We start from the raw sequence: 24,248 nt of genomic DNA, 5'->3' as shown, positions 1-24,248 counted from the left end.
ACTTATAACTAAAGTTGATAATATATATATAAATATGTGCATACCAAAATATGATATAAATCATCATAAATGATTAAAGTGTGTTGTAAAATTTACTTTAATGGTGATAAGTAAGCTATTATATATTATCATATTTTACAAATTTTGTCAACAAAATAAATTTTTATGAAAATTATAAAAGAGTTATTTTAATGGTGATATATGAGTTTTATACTCATTACCATATTTCAAAAATCATGCCAAAAATATTAATATTTATTAAAATAAATTACATATTACAATTAAGTGATGTCATGTTTATGTCATATTTTCCAAAATACAAGTCATATTGTCTGGTCAACAAAATAAATTACATATTACAGTTAAGTGATGTCATGTTTATGTCCCTAATACTTCGATTTGAGCTAACCGGGTCCGGTTAGGCTGGATCGGGTTAGTTAGTAGTCATAAGACTCATAACTCATAACTACTTGCTAGTTTACTACACCATCTACTACAGATTCGACTTTAGATCTGACTGAGAGGAAGAAGAAAGAAGAAGAGCCATGACGATGATCAGATCCATCTCGATGCTAACGTTGCTCGTCACACTAGCTGCATCCATTTCCATGGTCTCCTCCTCTTCATCCGCAGACTTTGTTAAGAAGACTATCTCTTCCCACAAAATCGTCATCTTCTCCAAATCCTACTGCCCGTACCTCTCTCTCTCTCTCTCTGAATCACTGATCTTCCGACTCTCATAAAAATTGAATCTTTAGGTGCCTTTGATTCGCGTTTTTGTTTTCTAGATCTTATCAATTTGACAAAAATTGAAACTTTATGGAACACTCGTTGTTATGAATCTGTGTCGAAGTTGAATCCAATGCAACTTCGTCTTCACTCTTAAGATTTTGTTATTGTATTCGCTGGATTGAGATTTCTGTGAGTTTGAATTTAGATATATACATTGTGGTAATGAGCCATTTGAGTTCAGTTCTGTGTTGTGTACTTCTTCTCTTGCTTCAAGCTTTGAACTTTCTTAGAGCTATGTAGTGAGCTTATATACTTATATTGATTATGAATCATCGGTTGGTGTCAACAGGTATTGCAGGAGAGCGAAGTCTGTGTTCAGTGAGCTGAATCAGGTTCCTCATGTTGTCGAGCTTGACGAAAGAGGTGCGTTTTATTGTTTAAGCGTATCATCCAACTCTGTTTCCTACCTATTATGAGATCTTGATTCTCAAAGGTGTACATTTACTTCTTAACTTTGAAAAGGATCAGTAAGCATATAGAAGATTCATTTGTGACTAACGACTGAAAGATGTTTTTTTTTGTAAAAATTGGGTCTTTCAGAGGATGGGGGGAGTATCCAGAGTGCACTTGGAGAGATTGTTGGAAGGCGAACAGTACCGCAGGTTTTCATTAACGGAAAGCACATTGGAGGTTCAGATGGTAATACTTTTACTTTCTCCTTCAAGGAAAATTGTCTTTGCTTTTGACAACATTTTGCTGATTGATAGATTTGTTTCTGGTTTTCAGATACCGTAGACGCGCATGAGAGCGGTGAACTGGCCAAGCTTCTTGGTGTTTCGGAAAACACAAGAGCTGAACTCTAGGCTGATATTTAGTTGGAATAAAAAAACTGTCTGTGATGTTCAGGTGTAATCAGTTATCAGTAGTTTGAAAATTTGTAATGGGTTATGAAGATTTTAAACGGCTTAACATGGCCTTGTGAAACATATATTATCAAATACTACAAGTTGAGTTAAACAAAGTTATATTTGAGGATTCAAGTACTGACGTGCTCAAACATAATTAAAGTTGCATTTTACAATTTTGGGTGATGGATAGAAAGATAGATAGCTAAGACTAATAAGTGGAATAAAACATTTTAGGGTCGAGCTCTTTTGTTGCTGCAAGAAGGGCACTTGTAGTGCTTGATATGCTCAGCTCTAGCTGGAGTGATCTTCACACATGTCCCATGGAACCATTTCTCGCACATGTCACAGCATATCCAGAATTCATCGGAAGCATAGTTATCTCCACAAGCTCCACACAGTGTTTCGCCGTGTTCCTCTTCATCCTCTTCCTTTTCTTTCTCCTCTTCCTCTTCCTCTAGTCCTCCTTCCTCCATGGCTTGTATTGTCTTTGAGCTTTTGCCATCTAAACCTCTCTGCATTTTAGATCAAGGAAAATATTAACTACACCAACATAGCAGTGTAAATCTTACAAAGATTACTAATCGGAAACTAGAGGTAGCTCAGCCATTTCATTACAAGTGGCCTCTTAAAATTCATGCTAATTAGAGATCCAAGGATTACAACTGAAGACACTGCTCATCTTTGTTATGCCTCAATCAAACCAAGAGATTTCTTATGCCATGAGACTAACAAAACTACGGCTAGGGAAGTAACAATACTGTGTTCAGTCTACGTTTTAGAGGGTCAACAGCATATTGTGTAAGATCTTGCAATCTATGATGGAAATAATGAAAAAAAAGATGTTTGAGGAATGTGCATCATAATCATACGTGTGTTTTAACAATGCTTGAGGTTAGCAGAGAAGGAGAGGTTTGGGATAGTAACAAAAGCTATAGAATTCACCGTGGCAATTCTTTAGTTTGGTTTGTTCCTAGTTTTATAAACAAAAGACTTAATGTTCTAAACCTCATTAAAAGGACAGCATGAATCTTACCACTTTTGAATTTGACTTGGATCTGTTGCCATTTTGATTTGCTGAAGAGGCCTTTTCCTTTGTTTGGTTTTTCGCAGTTCCAGTCACAACTTCAAATATAGTAGGAACCTCATTTATCATGTTGAACAAACGCTTCCTGAATTAGGAAGTGCACTGGTTAGTGTACTGGAGATACAACGATAATGGGTACAAGAGAAGGCATACTAATCAAGAAAGAAAGAAGGATACCTGTCAACTTTATCAAAACCAAATTTTGAACCGAAGAAAAAGGAGACAGAAAGTAACCAGGCATCACTGTGGACAGCAACGAGAGAAAGCCAGTCCTTTTCCATCATTCCATCTCTGGCAAAGTTGATGCCGAGTGCAGGTTCGGGGAGTTCTGGAGGTACTTCTTCAGCTGGTAAGTTAACTTCCCACACTTCATTTGGGAATCCATACAAGCAAAGATTGTCCTTCTCTGAAATGTAATTAAATAGTCATCCAATGTAAACTTCAGTTTCTTAATTAATAGATAAACCATGTGTGGTTGTTGTGAGACTGACCATATAGCAAGAAGTAAATAAAGATAACAGCAGCAAAGGCGAAAAGAAAACTATGGGGAGATCAAAGTCACCAGTTCCAAACCAAGTCACCAAATTACAAAACTAGAAAGAAACATTGATCAAAATGTTCAATATCATCAAAGTCACCAGCTCCAAACGAAAAGCAAAGCAGAAAGGTAAGATAATGTAACTTTCAGTGTCACTATTAAGACTCTGTTACCATGATGTCAATTCCGCAAACCAGACAAAAAAAAATACAGACATCAAATCTACAGCACAACATAAGAAGCAAGCTGGAAATGAACAATAGATGCACAAGGAATCACTACAAAATAAACTTCTAAAACGAATAAGCATTGAAAGGAGTTAGAGCCTAGAAGGAACCAAGAAGTGAAAAATGGGTGACAAGTTAAGCAGCTTGACTTAATGCGAAAGTACATAGACATCTAAGAACACTAACCAGGGTCGCATTGCTGGAAAAACTCTTGCACATCTGTAAAATAAAATTAGAAAAGACTGAATTATGCACCAAACAATCTTAGGGAAAGCAAAATTGAGAACCCATAAGACAAGATTCAAAGTTAAAAAAAAAAACAAGACAAGAAGAAAGAAAGAAAGACCAGTGGTGAGAGCTCGGAGGATGGCAGCTCGACGGCCCTTGAAATCTCGGAAGACTTCTTCAACAGTTCGAGGGTTGTACTGCGCACCTCCTCCTCCTCCTTCCATCTTCTTCTCTGAGAGAAGCAGCACTCAAGTTTGTGTCTTTTTGAAAAAGCACTACTCTTTTTTTTCTGAGTGATGTTGATAAAGCAGCAAAAATTAATTCAAGAACAAAAACAAATAATATTGAATGAAGACGAAAGAAGCTCCGTGGACAGTGACAGGCCCTGGTCTAGTCACACGTCAAACACTTCTTTGTAAGCTTGATAATAATTGAATACACCATCCATGTCTCTAGTAAAAATCCCAAAAATAAATTGATAAAATACTCAAATATAAATATCACCAAGACTCCTATAGAAACTGTTATATGGTGTGTGAACGAACGAACCTAAAAGTTGTTTTTATAAAGCTTATAAATTTCTGGAATGGCATGCAAGATGAAACTTGTACCGAACAATAACATTCATTATCCGTTGCCTTTCGATGGATCCAAATGAGTCTTTTACAAGTGTATATATCACAGTTCGATTCAATGTTCGTTCAGTAGTATTTGGGTATAACATCTCTTTCTGTATTACAAGAAAATAGATCATAGACCAGACTTAAACAACAAATTCGAGATTTTAATCATATAACCAGTGTCTTTCCACTTTCTCAATCATCTACAGAGAAATTATCCTTTAGAGGCAAGGGTTAGTATCATAAGAGAACCCACCAACCAACCGTTAAATAACCAAAAAAATTGACTAAAAAAACCCCAAAAAAACAGACGAAAGCAAAACTGAAACAACGCAAAAATGCATATGATTAAACGTACATTTGCCATCTCCCACAGGCTCCCTTATCCAGCATCTTACTCTCAGTACAAATTGTATCTGTCACTCCCATAATGCAACATACCCACACACACATATGCTTATAAAGATACTAATGTTTCAGGTTGCAGTAGTAGCCAACTGAGTTGAAACTTCCTCTAAACACACAGCTTCGTCAGCTAGTTACCTTCCTGTCAGATCAGAGACCAATGTCTCAAGCCTAGAGTTTTTGATTCGGGAGCAAAACATACCAATAAACATCTATAAAACAAACATCGTGAGAGATTATGTTACCTGTATCGGCTTTCCTCTCCTCAGGCGCATGCTTTGCAAGGAACTGCATGACCGTTCTCCAGTAAACGTCACCACCAGTGAGCCATGTATCCATATGCATCCCGCTTGGAAACTCCACAAAGGTGCACTGAGAGTTACGGGTAGCCGCTTTGGCATACAGCATTTTCATGTGAAATGGAGGGACCATCTCATCTTGCAGCCCAGAGAGGAAAAGTACAGGTTGTTTGACCTGTTCTTGTTTCAAAATCAGCTTATCAGTGAGCTGCTAGAGAATCAACTAATGACACACTTTCTAGCATCAAAGTTTATGGCAGCGTGGTCTTTAAGGTATATTAATGCAATCTGCTTATTTGAGTCAATTTCCAATGGCGTATGCAAACTGTAAACGAAAATGATTCATCTGCAAAGAGTCTACAGAGCTTCTTACCTCACCAATAGCATCAATTGTCTTCCAGGGGGAGCGTACAACAAAATTAAGAAGTTTCAGGCTTTTAGTACCACTTCCTCCAATAAACCACTTCAAGAAGGGCAGCAAAACACCAGCCATATCAAGAATGGATGTGAATGTATTTTCCAGAATCAACGCAGATACCTATATAAAGACAGTGTAGAGATGGTAAACATACAACTATTTGACGCGTAGGTACCAAAAGTAATACTAAAAGCACAGATCCAACGGCTCATGACATGCTGCTAAGAAGAATATTTAGAAACACCTTTTCAGGATTATTTTTGGTAAGCACAGCTCCAACAGCTCCTCCAAGGGACCTTCCAAATACAACTATTCTAGAAGTATCAATGTCTGTCCTTTGAGAAAGGTGATCCAACGCAGCCTATAAAAATTAAAAGGCAAATAGACGGAGGCATAAGACAAGAGTTTTAAGGATAAATATAGACCTAGAGAGACAAGCAAACCTGAGCATCTTTTATGATTCCATGCTGTGACGGATAACCCTCACTTTCCCCATAGCTGGTTGCAAACGGAAAAACAATCAGTTTTAGTGTAAGCAAGTTAAACAATCATCAGCATTTGTATAAACAGAACCAATGCTTTAACTAAAAACAAACGATTAAGTTAAGACTTGAGAGAGACAAGAAACGAGCTAAGAGAACTGACCCACGATACGAAAGCATGAATACATTACACTTCAATTTTTGTATCATGATGCGAACCATCTCTAGACGATGAGCAATATCTAGTGTTCTAAAGTGAAGGCCGTAACAAGGCAAGGAGTCCCAGCCAACAGACATTGAATGTACATTTTCGTAGATTAAACACGAAACTCCTTGGAGAGCATAGAGATAAAGAAACAAAAACACTGACCTCTTATATCAACCAAACAAACACAAAGAAATGGCTTAGGCAAAAAAAGGATACTTCCAGCATTCTCCTGGAAAAATAGAATGGTTGGACCTGCATGTCAAACACCAACACTCAGAACTAGGCCGAATCAAGCTAATCTACTCTATCAACAAAGAGAAATGAAACTGATCAAGTTTGAATTTTTTTTAAAAATTTACAAATCGAACAAAGAGAGACCAAAACCTAGCTGAAGAAAAAGACATCAAAACCCTAAATTTCCCACAAAGTCAGAAACTTTCGGAAACACGTGAACCGGATCTACCCAGAAAAAAAAAACGAAACTGAATCGATTAAAAACCTCGACAATCGGGGAACATTTTGATGAACCAAGAGTGGAGGCGCACGCCATCGGAGGACCGAAGCCAGACGTCCTCGTAGATGAGATTGAGCCTGGCGGGAGTGATGGGATAGGACTTCGATAAACCGGGGAGAACCGGGACGTAGACGAGCTTCTCCTGGAAGGCAACGAGCAGCGCCACGCCGGCGACGACTATCCCTCCTACTCCGTAGAACAACGCGCTCACGTACGTCACCATTCCCTCTCGTTATCTCTCTCTCTCTCAATCTGAATCGGAAAGAGAAGCGGAACTCGAACTCGATTTGCTGCCACTTCTCTCTTTTCTTGTCGGAGAGGAGAAAGAGCTTTTTTTTTTAAGTGTACAGCGCAAATCCTGATGAGAACGATAAAGGCCCAGCTAGCGTTTTAATGGGCCCAAACAAGCTCATCAGACTCCAATCCATGAGAGTCTGTTAACTACTGTATTATTTTGTTTCTTGTTGATTCAAAGATTTTTCTTTTTGTTTCGATAAATGGATTGTTGACCAAAAAAGGAAATTTAAGCAAATAAGAGACTACATGGAAAAAATAATATTTTAAAAAGAAAAAAATATAGGCCCACACTAATGTTTTTGAAACCGGACCGACCCGATGGTTGAACTGGATTAGACCACGAACCGATTGCATAGTCTGGTTGGATCTAATAGTTGGTTCAACTACGAACCCGTCACGTAGCCGGATTGGATCTCAGAGTTATTAAATTGATAAAAACTATTAAAACTATCAAAAATAAATAAACCATCCATATAAATATATACTACTTTATATTAATATTTTTTATGTTTTAAATCTATTTAATATTTTAATTATGCATCATATTTAGTTATTTACTAACATTATTATTAAATTTAGACAAAAATTTATTAAATCAGATTATTGAACCAAGTTTAATCCGGTCGAACCATATTGAAGCGTGATCCAAAAATTATCCGGCGGTGCGACGGAATTGGAAAGGTGTTAAATGCCCTAAATTCGAAACATGTCAATTAGATAAACTGTGCAAGTGTGGAAACAGGAGATATATTACATGGATTATTTTTTAGCCTCTAGAATTAGTCAGGTTTTCAGGTTCGGATGACCGAAATTACAATATATGTATATATATATCTATCTATATTATTATTTGCGAAGTAAATTTTTGCAATGAACCTCTCACGTTGAAAGTAAGAGTGGTTAATATCGTTTATACTCTTAATAAATAAAATGTATAAATAAATTAAAAAAATAAAAACGAAATTTTAATTGATTTTGATTAGATAATTGATTATTATTAAGAATAGTAAGAATTATCTAAAATCTGAAAATATAATTTAAAAAAGAGATAACTTCTGTATATATTGTATTGTTATCTGAAAAAAATCTTTAAGTAAAAAGTTAAAAACATAAATTCTATAACTAAATATTAATTAAATAAAATTATTAATTATATAATTAAAAATAGAATATTGAATTATCCAAAATGTATATTATTATTTGCGAAGTAAATTTTTGCAATGAAGCTCTCACGTTGAAAGTTAGAGTGGTTAATATCGTTTATACCCTTAATAAATAAAATGTATAAATAAATTAAAAAAATAAAAACGAAATTTTAATTGATTTTGATAAGATAATTGATTATTATTAAGAATAGTAAGAATTATCCAAAATCTGAAAATATAATTTAAAAAAGAGATAACTTCTGTATATATTGTATTGTTATCTGAAAAAATCTTTAAGTAAAAAGTTAAAAACATAAATTCTATAACTAAATATTAATTAAATAAAATTAATAATTATATAATTAAAATAGAATATTGAATTATCCAAAATCTAAAAATATAATTTAAAAAGATAATTTCTATATATATATTGTATTGTTATCTGAAAAAGTATTTTAGTAAAACATTAAAAACATATATTATATAATTAAATATCAATCAACAATTTTTTTAAATATATAATTTAAAACTATTATTTGCTAAGTAAATTTTCGCAATAGAGTTCTCACGTTGAAAGTTAGAGTGGTTAATATCTTTTAACCCTTAATGAATAATATGTATAAATAAATTAAAAAATAAGAACGAAATTTTAATTAATTTTGATTAGATAATTGATTAATATTAAGAATAGTAATAATTATCCAAAATCTGAAAATATAATTTAATAAAGAGATAACTTTTGTATATATTGTATTGTTATCTGAAAAAGTCTTTTAGTAAAAAGTTAAAAACATAAATTCTATAACTAAATATTAATTAAATAAAATTATTAATTATATAATTAAAATAGAATATTGAATTATCCAAAATCTAAAAATATAATTTAAAAAGATAATTTCTATATATATATTGTATTGTTATCTGAAAAAGTATTTTAGTAAAACGTTAAAAACATATATTATATAATTAAATATCAATCAACAAATTTTTTAAATATATAATTTAAAACTATTATTTGCTAAGTAAATTTTCGCAATAGAGTTCTCACGTTGAAAGTTAGAGTGGTTAATATCTTTTAACCCTTAATGAATAATATGTATAAATAAATTAAAAAATAAGAACGAAATTTTAATTAATTTTGATTAGATAATTGATTAATATTAAGAATAGTAATAATTATCTAAAATCTGAAAATATAATTTAATAAAGAGATAACTTTTGTATATATTGTATTGTTATCTGAAAAAGTCTTTTAGTAAAAAGTTAAAAACATAAATTCTATAACTAAATATTAATTAAATAAAATTATTAATTATATAATTAAAAATGGAATATTTAATTATCCAAAATCTAAAAATTATAATTAAAAAAGATAATTTATATATATATTGTATTGTTATATGAAAAAGTATTTTAGTAAAACGTTAAAAATATAAATTATATAATTAAATATTAATCAAATAATTTTTTTAATTATATAATTAAAAATATAGTATTGAGTTATTTTAAGATTTATTTTAGTAATGAATCTATATATATATATATATAAATATGTTTGCCTCTATCCTAAACTATCTACATGGAAAGTCACTCTCTAACAGACCGACACGTGTCTCTGGGTTTAATTTTTTTGGCTAGACTTGAGTTTAACTTTGGGCTTATACTATGAACAATTGACACAGCTTTTTACTCTTTAATATTATTGAATGGGTTAATTATTTCTTAATACATAGTAGATAAATAAAAAAAAACACTCATTATGATATGGACGTTATATTATCATCAAAGCAATCTTTACCATATGTACCTCATCCTGTGATAATTTATAAAGTAGCAACGAATCTATGAGTTCAACAAATTTGCAATTACCTACTTCAGAATTTTAAGTATATAAATAGTTAACAGTAGTGTATTGAATATTATATTCATATAATTTAAAAGCCTTTACAAATTTTTATTTTTAAACATACACAAAAAACTTTAATTAAAGTGAATACCCTTTCAGATTCTCAACCATTTCAAATACCACCAACGCCAAAAAATCAATCAAGTACACGAAAGCTATAATATATTTAAAACTACAATAAATACATTAGTTAATGAAAAATCTTTTTTAAAAAATATTATGGATGCATACATAAATATTAAGAGAAACTAATAAAAAGAAATAAAAGTAACAATAACTTGAAGAACAAAATGTATAAGATTCAGAATATTTATGATTTGTGATCTAAGATATACTCAATTTATTGTCACAAAAAAACTTAATAAAAAAATACATACTTCGTTTTAAGAACATTAAAAATTACGTTAAAATTTTAAGAAAAATTATGAATCAATAATATTAATATAAAATTTTATTCGAAAAACTCAGCACTAAATGCATAAACAAAAAATAAACAAACCCTAAACCCTATAATCCTAAGCATTATTTTAAACCAAACCTTAAACCCAACCTAAACTAAACGCTAAACCTTTTCTACTACCAAAACACTAAATCCAACCTAACCCTAAACCCTACCTATACCTAGACCTTAACCCTATCCAACCCTAAACCCTACATAAACCTAACCCTAATCCCTAAACCCTAAACCTATCTAACTGTAAACCTACCTAACCCTAAACGTAAACCCCACCTAACCCTAAACTCTATTTAACCCTAAACCCTACCTAACCCTAAACCTTTCCTAACCCTAAAACCCTACCTAAAACCTAACCCTAAACCCTACCTAACCCTAACCCTAAACCCTAACTAACCCTATACTAACCCTACCTAACCTTAACCCTACATAACCCTAAACCCTACTAATCCTACCTAACCTAAACCCTACCTAACATAAAACCTTTCTAACCCTAATCCCTTTCTAATCTTAAACCCTACTAACCTTAAACCCTACTAACCCTAAACCCTTTTTAACCCTAGACCCTACCTAACCCTAAACCCTACCTAACCCTAAACCCTACCTAATTCTAAACCCTACCAAACCCTAAACCCTACCTACCCTAAACCCTTTCTAACCCTAAACCCTACCTAACCCTAAACCCCTTCTAACCCTAAACCTGACCTAACCCTAAACCATGCCTAACCCTAAACCCTACCTAACTCTAAACCCTTTCTAGCCCTAAATCCTAGTAACCCTAAACCCTACTAACCGTAAACCTTTTCTAAACCTAAACCATGCTAACTCTAAACCTACCTAATTCTAAACCCTACCTAACCTTACATAACCCTAAACCCTACTAACCCTAAACCCTACCTAACCTAAATCCTACTTAACCCTAAAACTTTTCTAACCCTAAATCCTTTCTAACCCTAAACCCTTTCTAGCCCAAAACCCTATCTAACCCTACACCCTACTAACCCTAAACCCTACTAACCCTAAACCCTACCTAACCCTAAACCCTACCTAACTTTAAACCCTACCAACCCTAAACCCTACCCAACCCTAAACCCTACCTAACCCTAAACCCTACCTTACCCTAAACCCTACAAACCCTAAACCCTTCCTAACCCTAAACCCTTCCTAACCCTAAACCTTTCCTAACCCTAAAAACCCTACCTAACCCTAAACCCTTTTTAACCCTAAACTCTACCTAAACCTAAACCCTGCCTAAACCTAAACCCTACCAACCCTAAACCATTTCTAACCCTAAACCCTTTCTAGCCCTAAACCCTACTAACCCTAAACCCTACCTTATCCTAAACCCTACTAACCCTAAGCCCTACTAACCTTAAACCCTACCTAACCCTAAACCCTACCTAACCCTAAACTCTACCTAACCCTATACCCTACCTAACCCTAAACCCTACCAACCCTAAACCCTACCCAACCCTAAACCCTACCTAACCCTAAACCCTACCTTACCCTAAACCCTACTAACCCTAAACCATTTCTAACCCTAAACCCTTCCTAACCCCCTCCCTAACCCTAAAAACCTTACCTAACCCTAAACCCTTTCTAACCCTAATCCCTACCTAACCCTAAACCTTGCTAACCCTAAACCCTGCCTAAACCTAACCCTAAAACCCTACCTAGACCTAACCATAAATCCCATCTAACGCTAAAACTCTACCAACCCTAAACACTAAAAAATAATCTCAAAACTTAATACTAAAAAAACCTAAACTCTACCGCTACGTAATTTGTTGTTGTGATATTCAAATAACAAATTACATAGCAGATTTTAAATCTTACATCCATTATTTTAAGAGTAATTGGTGTTTATGCACTTAAAAGTGATTATATTTTAAAAACTAACCTCATCCCATTATCATTTTTTCATACCTATTTTACACCTGTATCACCATCAGATCAACATCCTCTCACCTCAGTCTCCCTTCCTGTGTCAGATGCAGTCACATGCTGTGTCAGATCCATCTCTCCCGTTTTCTCTTTCCTCTCCCCATGAAATCCTTTAAGAAATCATTTTAAAATAGTTATAAAAATAACTAAAGCAATAAAAACTAAATTGGAACAGAAAATAGCCATTGATAAAACTGATCGAGAACATATATACTGTTTGAAAAATGATAGATATTATATATGTTTGATTTTCATAAAAATACATCCTTTAACTTGAAAGTCAGATTTTTTAGTTTCGAATCTTTGAAACCGTTATGCCTCTTCAGTAATGGCGGATTTTCAGAAATCAACTCAACGGGTCAAGTGGGTTTTCACTCCTCAGAAACTGGTATCTTGCTTTCCTTTTCATCTCTTGTTCTGCTATTATTTGTTGGGTTTCTTTTGGTTAGGTTTCATGAGACCAGCATGTGAAATTGACTGCGATATCATATGGTTTCTTTGTTTCATAAACTATATAAAGTTTGTATTTTGTGTTTTTGATTGCGTCATAGGGACTGTCTTCATATGTGCTCACTTTTGATTGTCTTTATCGGGTGCTGAGAATGGTTTTTGTTCTTATTTTGTTTCCAGAGAAAAAACTTGGACGGAGCCTATATAAAAGATGTGGTGGCGGAGTCTGACCCAACGGCGGAGCCGACTTAAACCGCAAAGAAGGTTCTACATGTATATCTTTAGAGGTGATAAAACAACTTCTTCTTCTGATTTTTCGGCGATTTACGTTACCCCGTTAAATCACATATATAAAAGTAAACATATGTATTTATATGATACTAATAGTGTTAACATGCTAAATTGTTTTATAACATGCTAAATTCTTTTTATTTTGCTCGTTAAGTTTAATATTAGTTAGTTAACTTTATGTTTAACCGTTAAATAAGATATTAAATTGAAAATAACACTGAATTATATAGTGTATTGTTAAGTTACTGACTTAGTTAACGTGTTATAAATAAATATAACTCGATAACAAAATTTGTAACATTCTAAATATTTGTTAACTCGCTAACAAATTTGGTTAAGTCACTAAGAATTTGTTAACTCACTAATAAATTTTCTAAAATATTTGATGGTCAAATTCATTCTTGAGTTTTAGTGTGGTTTATCATAAACCCAGAAAAGAGTAGTTATCTGGTTTTCATTTTCTATAAGTTACGCTTTTCATTGAATGCTACATAATTTAAAGAATTCAGCAAGTTTTTTGAGAGACCAAATCTCTATCTCAAAATAAAACTGTATTATAAAGAAGAAGAGAGACTGTAATGTTTTACAAATAAAAATTATAAGAGGAAAAAGAATGCAAAAAAAAAGAAAACGTAAAAGGAATGGAAATGGGAGGAAAGAGAAATGACAGAGGAGAGAAAAAATACAGAGGAAAAAGAGTGTCATGTGAGAGGAGTAGTGGTGGAGAGGAAAATAAGGGTAATTACGGTAATTTGAAACACAAATGTTATACTGTTTTGCGTTTGTGTTAAATCCAGTACAGAGTCCCAATTTTGACATCAGTCAGGGGTATTAAGCAAATTCTCTCTTATTTTAATTGCCAAAATATTTTGAAAGTTGTATCTTATGAATAAAAAAAGTTAATTATATTTTAATAACGTTAAATTTTGTTAAAATAGAATGAAAAACTATTATCATAAATAAATAAAGAATTTTGATGAAATTTGAAAATCTTCAAATCAATAACAATTAATTAGTAATATTTCAAAAACCTTAAACTATTATAGCAGTAGAATCTCAAAAAAAAAAATTAAAGTTCTCAAACATTTATTTGCCAATAACCATCCTTAAATCTTTTCTCATTTACAAAAAAAATAATAATCTTTACATAAATTAGAAACAAGTTTTGTTTTTTGACTAGAGACTCAAATTTAAATTATACCACTAAATTATTTTAATATTTAATTGTTCAGAAATAACAAGTTAATGTTCTTAAAACAATAACCATCCTTAAATCTTTGCTCATTCAAAAAAATAATATTCTTTACATAAATTGGAAACAAGTTTTATTTTTTGACTAGAGATCCAAATTTAAATTATACCACTAAAATATTTTAATATTTAATTGTTCAGAAATATATATATATATATATATATATATATATATATATATATTCGAGAGTAGACAATGCATATATAGATGATACTAAATTGATCGCAGGAATTCTTTTTGGAAAACACAATATAACTAGTATAGTATACAAAGAACTTTTCAAAATTTATGAAAATGCTTAAGCCCGCATCGCGGGCAAAACACCTAGTTATATATATATATGCTAGTATTCCTATTTCTTAGATAATAATTGGTTGATACTTGATAATCATTGAAACCTGTTTCCATTTCAAATTTCCTATATACTTTAATCCGCAAACAGAAATGGATTTAACTGAACCGAACCTGTCCAACCTAACCGATCCAAATAGAAGTGGAGTTAATGCTTGTATGATAACTTTTCTACCATATGAATCTATATGCAAGCCATAAAATATGTGAGCACTGCAATATGTAAATGTGCATACAACGTGGTCCCATATGTACAAAACGATCTAAAACTTATAAAACAAACAAAACATTATTGATTATTATAAATTACATATTTTATAAATATTTATATCTTTGCATGATCAGGAGAATCACTTAAGCTCCTTTCTGAATTCTCTACGTTCCCCTTCTTCCTGTTTGTAAACTTTCATCACGATTCGTTTGTTATTCTTCAGTGACGTTCTTTTCTTATATTCATCAAGTCACGAAGCAGAAAGCACGATGCTTAACGAATTCATTTAAACATATGCTTTTATTTTATCAAACATTTCATACATAAATATCGAGTAGCCTAAGTAACAACTTCCATACACTCATAACACACAACTCTTTCAGCAACTTGGACAAGGCGGTTCCTTAGTCCTTATTTTACAGCACTTTTAAAGACTGAACTTAAAGACAAACACACAAATATACATATCGATATATAATATGATTGATACAAGAGAAATTTCGTCTATTACCAGGAAAAGAGATGTGCATCGATCTCTTTGGATACCTCGATGGCAAACTGGAGGAGAGACTCAGGGTCAGCCACCTTCTCGTTAAGTTTCACGTATTGAAAGTGCCAATGTGCAACACTTCCAACATCTCCCTCCTTTGAGGTCACTTGTAAGGTGATCAAGAAAAGAGTGTACTCTTTTCATTAAATCACCGTCTAACACCTTGAACGTGATCTGGTTGTTCTCCAGATCTATTGAGTCTATCATCTCCATCATCATTTTTTCCTCCCCATCTGACCATATACATCATTTACACATATTTATAGGTTTAATACTGTTAGAAATCTCGCATTTGAATAAGATCAGAAAATATAAAAGATATTTTGATCGAGAATCGTCTTAATGTATTAATATAAGTAGAGAATTATAGCGTTGACTTGCCATGAACGTATCTCCAGACCACGATAGAACCAACTTGGCCCATTTCGCCTTCGCGCAGCTCGCAGCCTTGAACGTAGGATGGACATACACTGGAGATTTCGAATTGTTGTTTCCCCACAAACATGTCAAGGAACTTCCCGGGCGAAGATTTTAGCTCCACGGTTGTCTCAAGGATCCTGGCCATTTTTTAATCTTCCGCTAATTTGCAAATTGTCTCTTAGGCTTTTGGGTTTTAGAAGTGAATGCGTACTTCTTCTGAGCTCTTAAGCCTCTTTTAATAGAGGATTGAGTAAAGCGTGAATTCGACTAGAATTCAACTTATTGCTAAAATATTGTGGTTACTTCTTCCTTCTCTATAATAAGCCTGAACTTTTTTGATATTTTTTTTTTAATAATTGTAAAAGCTAACGTTATATTGGTTGCGAGTGGTAGGAGTTATCGGCGTTTATGATAATCACAAAACACTGTATTTTAATCTCTTTAAGAATAGGCATGCGTGAAAAGAGAACTGGGGCTTGATTTACAGATCATTAGCATAAACATTATGCTCCTAATTACTCAATCAACAACTTTCAAAAAAACATTTAAAATAGCATTTAGATGATGTAAATGCTCTTCAAATGCTTTCATATGAATCTCTAGAGCATTTACATTTAGAATATATAAAAAATTTAAAATAATTTAATATATTTAATTTATTTTACCTGATAATATCACAAAATTATAATTATATCCAAAACTATATTAAAAATTTACCTTTTTTTAGAAAAAAATATATATTTTAAAATAAAATTTAGATATTTTTTCACTCATCCTATCTCATTTCTTATGCACACAAACTACACCTATTTCATTTTCTTTCTATATTCATTAAAATTTAGAAGCTTATGATTCTGGATCAAGAACGAGTAGATAGCTTTCATTAAGAAGTTGTGTGTGTTTGGAGAAACTAAACATGAATCTCACCGGATCAAAAATGATCTTTTAATTTTTTTCATATCTCCTTCGCGAAGAAGACTTTTCTGGAAAAAGACTTTTCTGGAAGAAGTCTTCAAGTCTTCTGGTCAATGTATAAGTTAGTTTTGCAGTTGACTTTTTGTGTGTGTATTTTAGAGACGACTTCTCTGGAAGTTTTTCAGTTTTTCTTTGTTAACAAAAAAATGAGAAGTCTTCTCTAATAAACATGTTAGTTTTGCGATTGACCAAATTGTGTCAGAAATTTAACTTTTTATAGAAGTAGTCTTCTGTCAGAAGACTCGTGGAAAGTCTTCTCAACTGGTGGAAATCTTCTCACTATCGGTGGAATTATGCGTATGTTAGTTTCGCAATTGACAACTAAGACTTAAATATTTAGTTTTAATCAGACCCAACATTGAAATTACGAGGTTACCAACATTTATGTTTATCAGTGTTTCTTGATAATGAGAGAAACATTAATTTTTGTAAAACTTGTACTTTTAAGAGTGTTAAATAACTTGTTTTTTTTTTAATTTTCAAATCTGTCCACAACAACTATATATTATAACCCCTAAACCACAAAATAATACATACCTAATCCATGTTTTCAGTGTATAACCTTTATGATATCCTTTGATGTATACCATTACAACTCTCTTTCTGTATCATATTTGTTATAGAAAACACGTATGATTCCATAAACAATGTGCTCCTTTTGAATCAAAGTATTCCATATAATATAATCCACTAACTCGTGTGTTGCAAGTTACGTGGATCAGTGGATAATTTGTTTCATATCAACAAACGTCGACTCTCTCCGGTACATCAGCATATATGGCTGGGGTAACTTACTAGTGCACCAACTAAGTACATTAGATCAAAGCAGATCCTAGAAAGAAACAAGATGAGGAGAAGTAAACTATAGTTTAAAAAAAAAATAATAAAATGTTTTAAATAACAATGGTAGTACAAAGAGAGCGACTAGTTTGAGGAAGCGGATAATAAACTCATGAAATAATAAACACAACCAACGGGTCCAATATCAGGTTGGAAGAATAAATCATAAGATTTGGTATGGAGATCATATATCATCAACGGATCCATGCAAGTACCGCCTCGAAGCAATAACCAACCCTTGTTGAGAATTGCTATTGGTAAAAGCGGGAATTCACTTCTATGCCAACATCTCTTGATCAGATCAAGCGAACAAATTGTCTTCCATGTCTTGCCCGAAGGATCGAATGACCATATTACTTGGTAAAATCTTTTCTCTGATCAGACACGCACAAGCGGTCATCGAGGATGCACATGGTGAGATGGCCAGGGTCCCAGGGGTGGGCAAAGGGAGCTTTACAGATGACTTGGAAAGTCTCGGTGTGGAGATCAAAAGAGCGTACCATTGGTGGTTCGTCGTCACACTCGGTGAACCAATAAAGAGACCCATCTAAATGAACGGGTTTATAGTAATCAGTGATACGATAAGGAGAAGATGGGACAACGTACCTCCAAGCCTTGGTGGTAAAATCAAAAACTTCACAATACGTAACAACCTTGTCTTGTTTTGGTACAAACCATGATGCATTATACAACCAAACCGCCTTGAAAGTGCCTCTTAGTTTATCTCTACCGAATCCAAGCCCAGGGAAGTCAACATATCCTTCTCTCATGTACGTCTGACAGAGGTGTTGATAGTTGGAAAGAGGAAGAATCCGATACCATCCAGTGGCAGGATTGGCCACGACACTCGGTGAGTAGATACCAAAGGTGCAAAATAGACCGTCACAAGACTCACATGTACCATGGCAGTACATGTCGCACGTATTAGGTAATTTGACCGTCCAAACTATTGATGTCCCCAGCCCGAATATTCGATCGTCCAGAGGTTCGTCTTCAAGGGAGAGAGTCGAGTGACTCAAGATAAGGACATCGGGACCACGTAATTGCTTGCGACGGATCAAGTGTCGTTGCCCGAAACGTTGGGATTCGATTGTCAGTTTCCACTTCTTGGATACAGACCTGAATCTTAGCAGAGGCATACATGCTCGAGGATGAGCTCTACTAAATCGTCGGGTAGAAATTCCGAACTAGAGGAGGAGCCATGGCTTCTCAACAACATTCTATCTAGCGGGACAACTCATGTGAATATGTGATCAGTTTTATAAATATATATAAGCACGCAACTTTATTCAAAAAGGGAAAGTTTCCAACTATATAGTTTGCAACTTTACATTTTGTGATATCAACAATATAGAAAGTTAATCTCAAGTATCTGTATATATTATTACTCATATATAACTTTAAAAACATATTGTTCAGAAACGAAACCTAAACGGAGAAACAAGCTTGTCGTCTACGGTTCTTTTAATATGGACTGTCCTTCTCCTAATAAGCTGTTCCTGTTCTTGCTTTCATGGATAGCAACTCTATTCGGTATTAAACACCACGGTCCCGTAAACATGGGAACAACAACGAACGTCGGCTTAAACTACGGCCTCCTCGGAGACAACCTCCCGTCTCCGTCAGATGTTATCAGCCTTTACAAGTCCATAGGCATTACTAAAATTCGAATCTTCGACCCAAACACAGATGTTCTCAACGTCTTACGTGGTCACCACGAAATCGAACTCACTGTAGGAATCAAGGACCAAGACTTGGCTGCTCTTGCGGCTAGCGAAGAAGCTGTAAAGGGATGGTTCGCAACTAACATCGAGCCTTACTTAGCTGACGTGAACATCACGTTTATTACCGTTGGTAACGAAGTCATCCCCGGACCGATCGGTCCTCAAGTGCTTCCCGTTATGCAGTCTCTCACCAACCTCGTCAAGTCAAAGAGTCTTACCATCTCTGTCACCACTGTTGTAGCTATGTCCAACCTCGGACAGTCTTATCCGCCTTCCGCTGGAATGTTTACTCCCCAGTCACGTGAACAACTCGTGCCCGTGTTGAAGTTCTTGTCTCAAGCAAGAACACCGATCCTCGTCAACATCTACCCTTACTTCGCTTACGCGTCCAACCCTGTAAACATAAGCCTCGACTATGCCACCTTCAACGCCAAAACTGTCGTGGTCGAGGACGGGGCAATGCAGTATACGAACATGTTTGATGCTATTTTCGATGCGTTCGTGTGGGCAATGGAGAAAGATGGTGTGAAGGATGTATCCATGGTTGTGTCGGAGACAGGATGGCCTTCAGCTGGTAATGGGAACTTGACAACGCCTGAGATAGCTGCTATGTACAATGGAAACTTTGTCAAACATGTGAGAAGCGGTAAAGGGACGCCTAAGAGGCCGAACTGTAGTGTTACTGGGTTTATATTTGCGACTTTTAACGAGAATCAGAAACCAGTTGGAACAGAAGAGCACTTTGGGTTGTATGAGCCTACTGATTTGAAGCCTATCTACAAGTTGTTTTGATTTTTTGATTTTTGATTCTTTTGACTATCATCAATTTTTTAGTTATTCTTATATATAACGCTCTGATATTTGTAATAGAGTGGGACAAAATTCAAGGTGAGCTATATATGTATATCATCCATTTATAATATCTCAGTTTCATTTTGAATCTTTGATAATGAGGTATTGAAGTCGAACTTTAGTTGTGTTTAGAGTTTGCTTATATGTAAATCATCCATTTATAAGATTTAAGTTGCAAGTTTGATCGACCATCTCTGTGGACTGTGGTTGACTACTAAGTAAGAAGCTAATAACTAGAACAAGAACTCGGAAGAGAAGCCAAACAGTTGCTTCAGTTCGGTTTCCACTGCTTGTTTGGTTCTTCAAAAGTCTTGAGTTTTGAGGTGCCAAGAGGCCAGCAGAATACAACAGATAGCCAATTATAATAGTTGGATATGATCAATATTTTAACATTCACTTTTAAATGGTTTTACTAGTAACTTTGTGAAGCATGTGAGAATTGGTAAACGAACGCTTAAGAGGCCAAACAGTTAGAAAACACATTTATGTAAATAGATTTTTTTTTTTTGAAAATTAGACATTATCCAAAGCAAAACGATAAGGGTTTAATGAAAGTAAAAACACTGTTTTCACAACTAGCGAGAAAGGAAATAAAAAAGAAGTTTGAGCAAGCTTAGTATCTCATATGCGGTAGCAGAATGAACATGATACACAAATTTGCTGGTGCGGTTAGCTGGTTTAGTGACCATACTTCTGGAACTCCCACTCACTGTTATCTGTTAAAAAAACAAGAGCAATATTAACAAACAGACAAAGAAAAAACTGCAAACAAGTGAATAGGCTTCAAAACAGAGAAAGACATACCCAATGGACAAACTTGACGAGTCTTCAACCATCTGCTGATACAGTGAAAGTGGAAAGCATGATTACAAACCCCTGCAAGCACGAACATTGGTTAGTACTTAGTTAAGCAAAGCAGTAACATGTTATATATATCGACTTTGAATTGTCCAAATACATCAAGAAGGTGACTCGCACATCAACACCTCTGTTAATGAAAACTTCCTATTCTCTCTATAGGAGATAACAAAAGTACCAGCTAACAAGACTCATTAACAAAACGCACCCTAAGATACTAAAACATTGATTCACAAAGTTCAATCAAATTTCAAACAAGAAGCAAAGATTGCAGCAATCAATCAAAGGCGTAGAGAAGAAACAAAAGCTTACCCCAAGCAACAGTGCATTCCTCACTAGTAGCGCTGGCCTGATTAGCCTGACACTCAATGCCTACAAACACACAGAGGTTAACCTAACCATTCAATAATCTCCTGATTCATCATCGTTACATATGAATCGATTAACTTACAGAGATCCATGATGTGGTTTCTGCAGATGGCGCAATTGTCAACAACGATATCTATCAACCAAAAGAAAGATCAATCAATCAATCATTATAAACCCTAGCTAACCACAAACGAAAGCATAGAAAGATCGAAGCACATATTCAATCAGATATGTATAAAGGAGGATTTATTCGCGCTTTACCCCAAGCCCAAAGAGCAACGGCGCTCCACTTCTTCACTTCGAATCTCTTCGCCTTCTTGCTCGACGAAGAAGCCCCAACGGAGCTCGAGGATTCTCCAGCAGGGATCATGTTTACGTCGCTATCGAGGGTAGCCATCGATTGAACACGCGAAAACCCTAAGAAAAGTCGAAGCGAGGAGATGGGAGGAAGAAGAAGAAGAGAGTCTGAATATATATATAATGAAAATCTAATTTGACACAAGACGGAAGAACAAGCGTCGGATATCTAATTAAAGATAACTAGACCTTGACCCGCCCGACCGGGCGGGTATTTATTTTATGTTTTTAGTTTTTTTTGTTTATATTAAATGACGTATTTGTAATATTAAAACATAAATTCATATTGAAAATTAATCTTTATAGTTATAATAAAAATAAAAATTAAAAGTTTAATAAATATTCTGATATAAATTTTAAATTTCGTAATTAAAATAATATAGTGGCGGTCATATTTTTTTCAATTTCAAAATCTAAGCTTCCCTAAAGACAAAGAAAATAAATTTATAAATACATAAAATATATAAACTTATTTGGAACTATAATTTCAATTAAAAGAAATTTGTTAAAGAAAAATAATCTTACTGTTGTTATTTATTTCTAGAGCTTGACCCGTGACCGTATAAATATTTGCTTTCACTTTAATTTTTTTCTTTGTACTAATGGTATAATATATATATGTAAATTAAAATATATTACATAACTGTTAATATAACATTTTTAAACATAACAATTTTATTTATTACTTTGAATAATTATATTTTGTGATTTTAATCGTCTATTATATCACAATGTATCATATAAACAAATCCAATATTTATAACTAATTGGACTTCTATTATGAAAGCATTATACTAATATATGAATAAACTATTTTATATTTTATTTATATGTTATATAAATTGATTATGATGTGTGATTTTTTATTTTATTATTTATTACTTATAAATATTAAAAATATTGAGTATGTTAATACGAAATATATTAGGAAATTTATTTTGGTTATGATTTGATAAAGGAAATCTATTATTTAAATTTTGGAAAGATATTAAATGCTTAAATCTATGATTTAAATTTGGAAAAGACAAGCATGCTTAAATATAGGTTCAATAAATATCTCAATGGCATTCTAATGTAAATAAGTAGTAAAACTAAGGGGTATTTCTATTTTGTACTTCTGTTTTAATAAAGTAGATTCCTTCCACAATTTAACTTTTAAGTAAATCTTTTTTTTTTAACTTTTCTCCTTAATTATCTTCCCAAATAAATAATGGGAAAAAAATCCGAGCCCAATTAATTAGGTAAACTAGATTCTGACCCGTTCTCAAAGGACGGATATATTTTTTTGTTTTACTTTGTTTTTTTTATAAATTTAATTTTTCATATGTGTTTTTCTTTGTAATAATATGTGTGTTTTCTTTGTTATTATATTTGTGTAAAATATTTTTAAAAATAGTTAGTAAGAAGTTTTGATAATTGTATTGAATTTGTGATGTTGCATAACTATATATTTGTGCCATAGCCATTTCATATATTAATTTTGTATTTTATTCCTAAACAGTTATTTTTTAAAAAATAACAGAGTATAGTTGCAGTTTTGTTTATTAATCAAATAGTAATTAAATTGATAAAACAATATGTTTTGCATTAAATTGATAAAAAATGTAAAACAAAAAAATAAATCATCTATCGATCATCAGAACATGTGGGTCCCCTCCTTTGGTATCACGTTATATATATGATGTAGTTTGACGTTTCCTAAAAGGTGGTTATTTAGCAGTTACCAAATAATTGTTTCTCTAAACATATGTATTAATATTTAGAAGGTGGTTATGGTTATTTAGATATAGTTATATTTAAAGTTGGACATAAACTTTATCAACTGGTCATGTTCCTAATTTAATAGTATAGATCCTAAAGATCAACTTTATGTTAAAAAGGAAAACAATCTTTTTACATATTTCTCTACATTTATTTTTATTGTCACCGTATATACCAGTAGTTGTCGAAATTTACAGTTAGATATTTTGATTTTTTTATTACATTACATAGAATAAAAAGCGCACCAAAGACGATTGATTAAAGATCATACACCAGAAAATTTCTCAACATAGCCAGAAATTTTATAGCGACCCAACTCACAAATTAAAATCAAACTAAAACTATTTGAAAACCCGATTTGCTTTGACTTATAAAGCTTAGAGCATGATTATCGGGTGAACCCCGTTTTGGGTTTCTAAATTTTTTTTATCTGATTAAAAATTAAAAAAAAAAATTAAAATCACAATAATCGTGAGTCACTATGTATCGGTAGGACCTGCAAACATTGCAAAAAAACTCATCGGAAGCGGTCCTCAACTCACACCTTCTGTCACCGGTTTTCAAAAAATTGGTGGAGC

The 24,248-nt window shown here is 33.1% G+C and overlaps 5 protein-coding genes, 2 long non-coding RNA genes and 1 pseudogene across 8 annotated transcripts; 3 read left to right on the top strand and 5 right to left on the bottom strand.

The window, feature by feature from the left end:
* Positions 1–407: 407 nt before the first annotated feature.
* On the top strand, positions 408–1,765 carry LOC103845670 (glutaredoxin-C4). Its single transcript, XM_009122552.3, has 4 exons — positions 408–694; positions 1,082–1,155; positions 1,333–1,431; positions 1,519–1,765. The coding sequence occupies exons 1-4, from the start codon at positions 546–548 to the stop codon at positions 1,593–1,595; spliced, it is 399 nt and encodes a 132-aa protein (XP_009120800.1). The 5' UTR covers positions 408–545; the 3' UTR covers positions 1,596–1,765.
* On the bottom strand, positions 1,125–22,605 carry LOC117129258. Its single transcript, XR_004452914.1, has 4 exons — positions 22,596–22,605; positions 11,087–11,092; positions 9,115–9,123; positions 1,125–1,195 (listed from the first exon to the last, which is right to left on the bottom strand). It is a non-coding gene; the product is annotated as an uncharacterized LOC117129258 (long non-coding RNA).
* LOC103845671 (PHD finger protein ALFIN-LIKE 5) lies at positions 1,704–4,065 on the bottom strand. The gene is made up of 5 exons (XM_009122553.3): positions 3,836–4,065; positions 3,676–3,708; positions 2,902–3,130; positions 2,674–2,809; positions 1,704–2,152 (listed from the first exon to the last, which is right to left on the bottom strand). The coding sequence occupies exons 1-5, from the start codon at positions 3,939–3,941 to the stop codon at positions 1,871–1,873; spliced, it is 786 nt and encodes a 261-aa protein (XP_009120801.2). The 5' UTR covers positions 3,942–4,065; the 3' UTR covers positions 1,704–1,870.
* Positions 4,481–7,177, bottom strand: LOC103845669 (alpha/beta hydrolase domain-containing protein WAV2). 2 transcript variants are annotated; one of them, XM_033282724.1, is made up of 9 exons: positions 6,939–7,177; positions 6,649–6,889; positions 6,366–6,401; positions 6,105–6,183; positions 5,903–5,957; positions 5,704–5,820; positions 5,415–5,579; positions 4,988–5,216; positions 4,481–4,913 (listed from the first exon to the last, which is right to left on the bottom strand). In XM_033282724.1, the coding sequence occupies exons 2-9, from the start codon at positions 6,884–6,886 to the stop codon at positions 4,888–4,890; spliced, it is 945 nt and encodes a 314-aa protein (XP_033138615.1). In that variant the 5' UTR covers positions 6,887–6,889; positions 6,939–7,177; the 3' UTR covers positions 4,481–4,887. The 2 variants fall into 2 exon arrangements, with proteins under 2 accessions (XP_033138615.1, XP_033138616.1); XM_033282725.1 differs by having other exon boundaries at positions 4,481–4,884; positions 6,649–7,005.
* On the top strand, positions 12,039–13,833 carry LOC103845668. The gene is made up of 2 exons (XR_628566.3): positions 12,039–12,797; positions 13,040–13,833. It is a non-coding gene; the product is annotated as an uncharacterized LOC103845668 (long non-coding RNA).
* LOC103845667 lies at positions 15,246–22,345 on the bottom strand (annotated as a pseudogene).
* On the top strand, positions 19,160–21,080 carry LOC103845665 (probable glucan endo-1,3-beta-glucosidase BG4). The gene has a single exon (XM_009122550.3). The coding sequence runs from the start codon at positions 19,219–19,221 to the stop codon at positions 20,263–20,265; it is 1,047 nt and encodes a 348-aa protein (XP_009120798.3). The 5' UTR covers positions 19,160–19,218; the 3' UTR covers positions 20,266–21,080.
* LOC103845664 (RING-box protein 1a) lies at positions 20,798–22,085 on the bottom strand. Its single transcript, XM_009122548.3, has 5 exons — positions 21,814–22,085; positions 21,635–21,685; positions 21,496–21,555; positions 21,130–21,201; positions 20,798–21,041 (listed from the first exon to the last, which is right to left on the bottom strand). Exons 1-5 carry the CDS (start codon positions 21,947–21,949, stop codon positions 21,004–21,006), a joined length of 357 nt encoding a protein of 118 aa, XP_009120796.1. The 5' UTR covers positions 21,950–22,085; the 3' UTR covers positions 20,798–21,003.
* Positions 22,606–24,248: the final 1,643 nt, after the last annotated feature.

The sequence above is a fragment of the Brassica rapa genome, chromosome A10 (assembly GCF_000309985.2).
Source record: "Brassica rapa cultivar Chiifu-401-42 chromosome A10, CAAS_Brap_v3.01, whole genome shotgun sequence".
In the NCBI taxonomy this organism is placed as follows: domain Eukaryota; kingdom Viridiplantae; phylum Streptophyta; class Magnoliopsida; order Brassicales; family Brassicaceae; genus Brassica; species Brassica rapa.
This window is presented reverse-complemented; position numbering and strand designations above follow the sequence as displayed.

What these genes read in the sequence shown, in the direction of transcription:
- LOC103845670 (XM_009122552.3), top strand. Translation starts at nt 546, where the DNA reads ATGACGATGATCAGATCCATCTCGATGCTAACGTTGCTCGTCACACTA. An exon ending in TTCTCCAAATCCTACTGCCC is followed by an intron (nt 695 to 1,081) that starts GTACCTCTCTCT and finishes TGGTGTCAACAG; the next exon opens with GTATTGCAGGAGAGCGAAGT. An exon ending in TGTCGAGCTTGACGAAAGAG is followed by an intron (nt 1,156 to 1,332) that starts GTGCGTTTTATT and finishes TGGGTCTTTCAG; the next exon opens with AGGATGGGGGGAGTATCCAG.
- LOC103845671 (XM_009122553.3), bottom strand. Translation starts at nt 3,941, where the DNA reads ATGGAAGGAGGAGGAGGAGGTGCGCAGTACAACCCTCGAACTGTTGAA. An exon ending in TTTCCAGCAATGCGACCCTG is followed by an intron (nt 3,131 to 3,675) that starts GTTAGTGTTCTT and finishes ATTACATTTCAG; the next exon opens with AGAAGGACAATCTTTGCTTG. An exon ending in GGTTTTGATAAAGTTGACAG is followed by an intron (nt 2,810 to 2,901) that starts GTATCCTTCTTT and finishes TTCCTAATTCAG; the next exon opens with GAAGCGTTTGTTCAACATGA.
- LOC103845669 (XM_033282724.1), bottom strand. Translation starts at nt 6,886, where the DNA reads ATGGTGACGTACGTGAGCGCGTTGTTCTACGGAGTAGGAGGGATAGTC. An exon ending in GAATCATAAAAGATGCTCAG is followed by an intron (nt 5,821 to 5,902) that starts GTTTGCTTGTCT and finishes TAATTTTTATAG; the next exon opens with GCTGCGTTGGATCACCTTTC. An exon ending in GGAGAGGAAAGCCGATACAG is followed by an intron (nt 4,914 to 4,987) that starts GTAACATAATCT and finishes CAAAAACTCTAG; the next exon opens with GCTTGAGACATTGGTCTCTG.
- LOC103845665 (XM_009122550.3), top strand. Translation starts at nt 19,219, where the DNA reads ATGGACTGTCCTTCTCCTAATAAGCTGTTCCTGTTCTTGCTTTCATGG.
- LOC103845664 (XM_009122548.3), bottom strand. Translation starts at nt 21,949, where the DNA reads ATGGCTACCCTCGATAGCGACGTAAACATGATCCCTGCTGGAGAATCC. An exon ending in CGTTGCTCTTTGGGCTTGGG is followed by an intron (nt 21,686 to 21,813) that starts GTAAAGCGCGAA and finishes TTTGGTTGATAG; the next exon opens with ATATCGTTGTTGACAATTGC. An exon ending in AAACCACATCATGGATCTCT is followed by an intron (nt 21,556 to 21,634) that starts GTAAGTTAATCG and finishes GTGTGTTTGTAG; the next exon opens with GCATTGAGTGTCAGGCTAAT.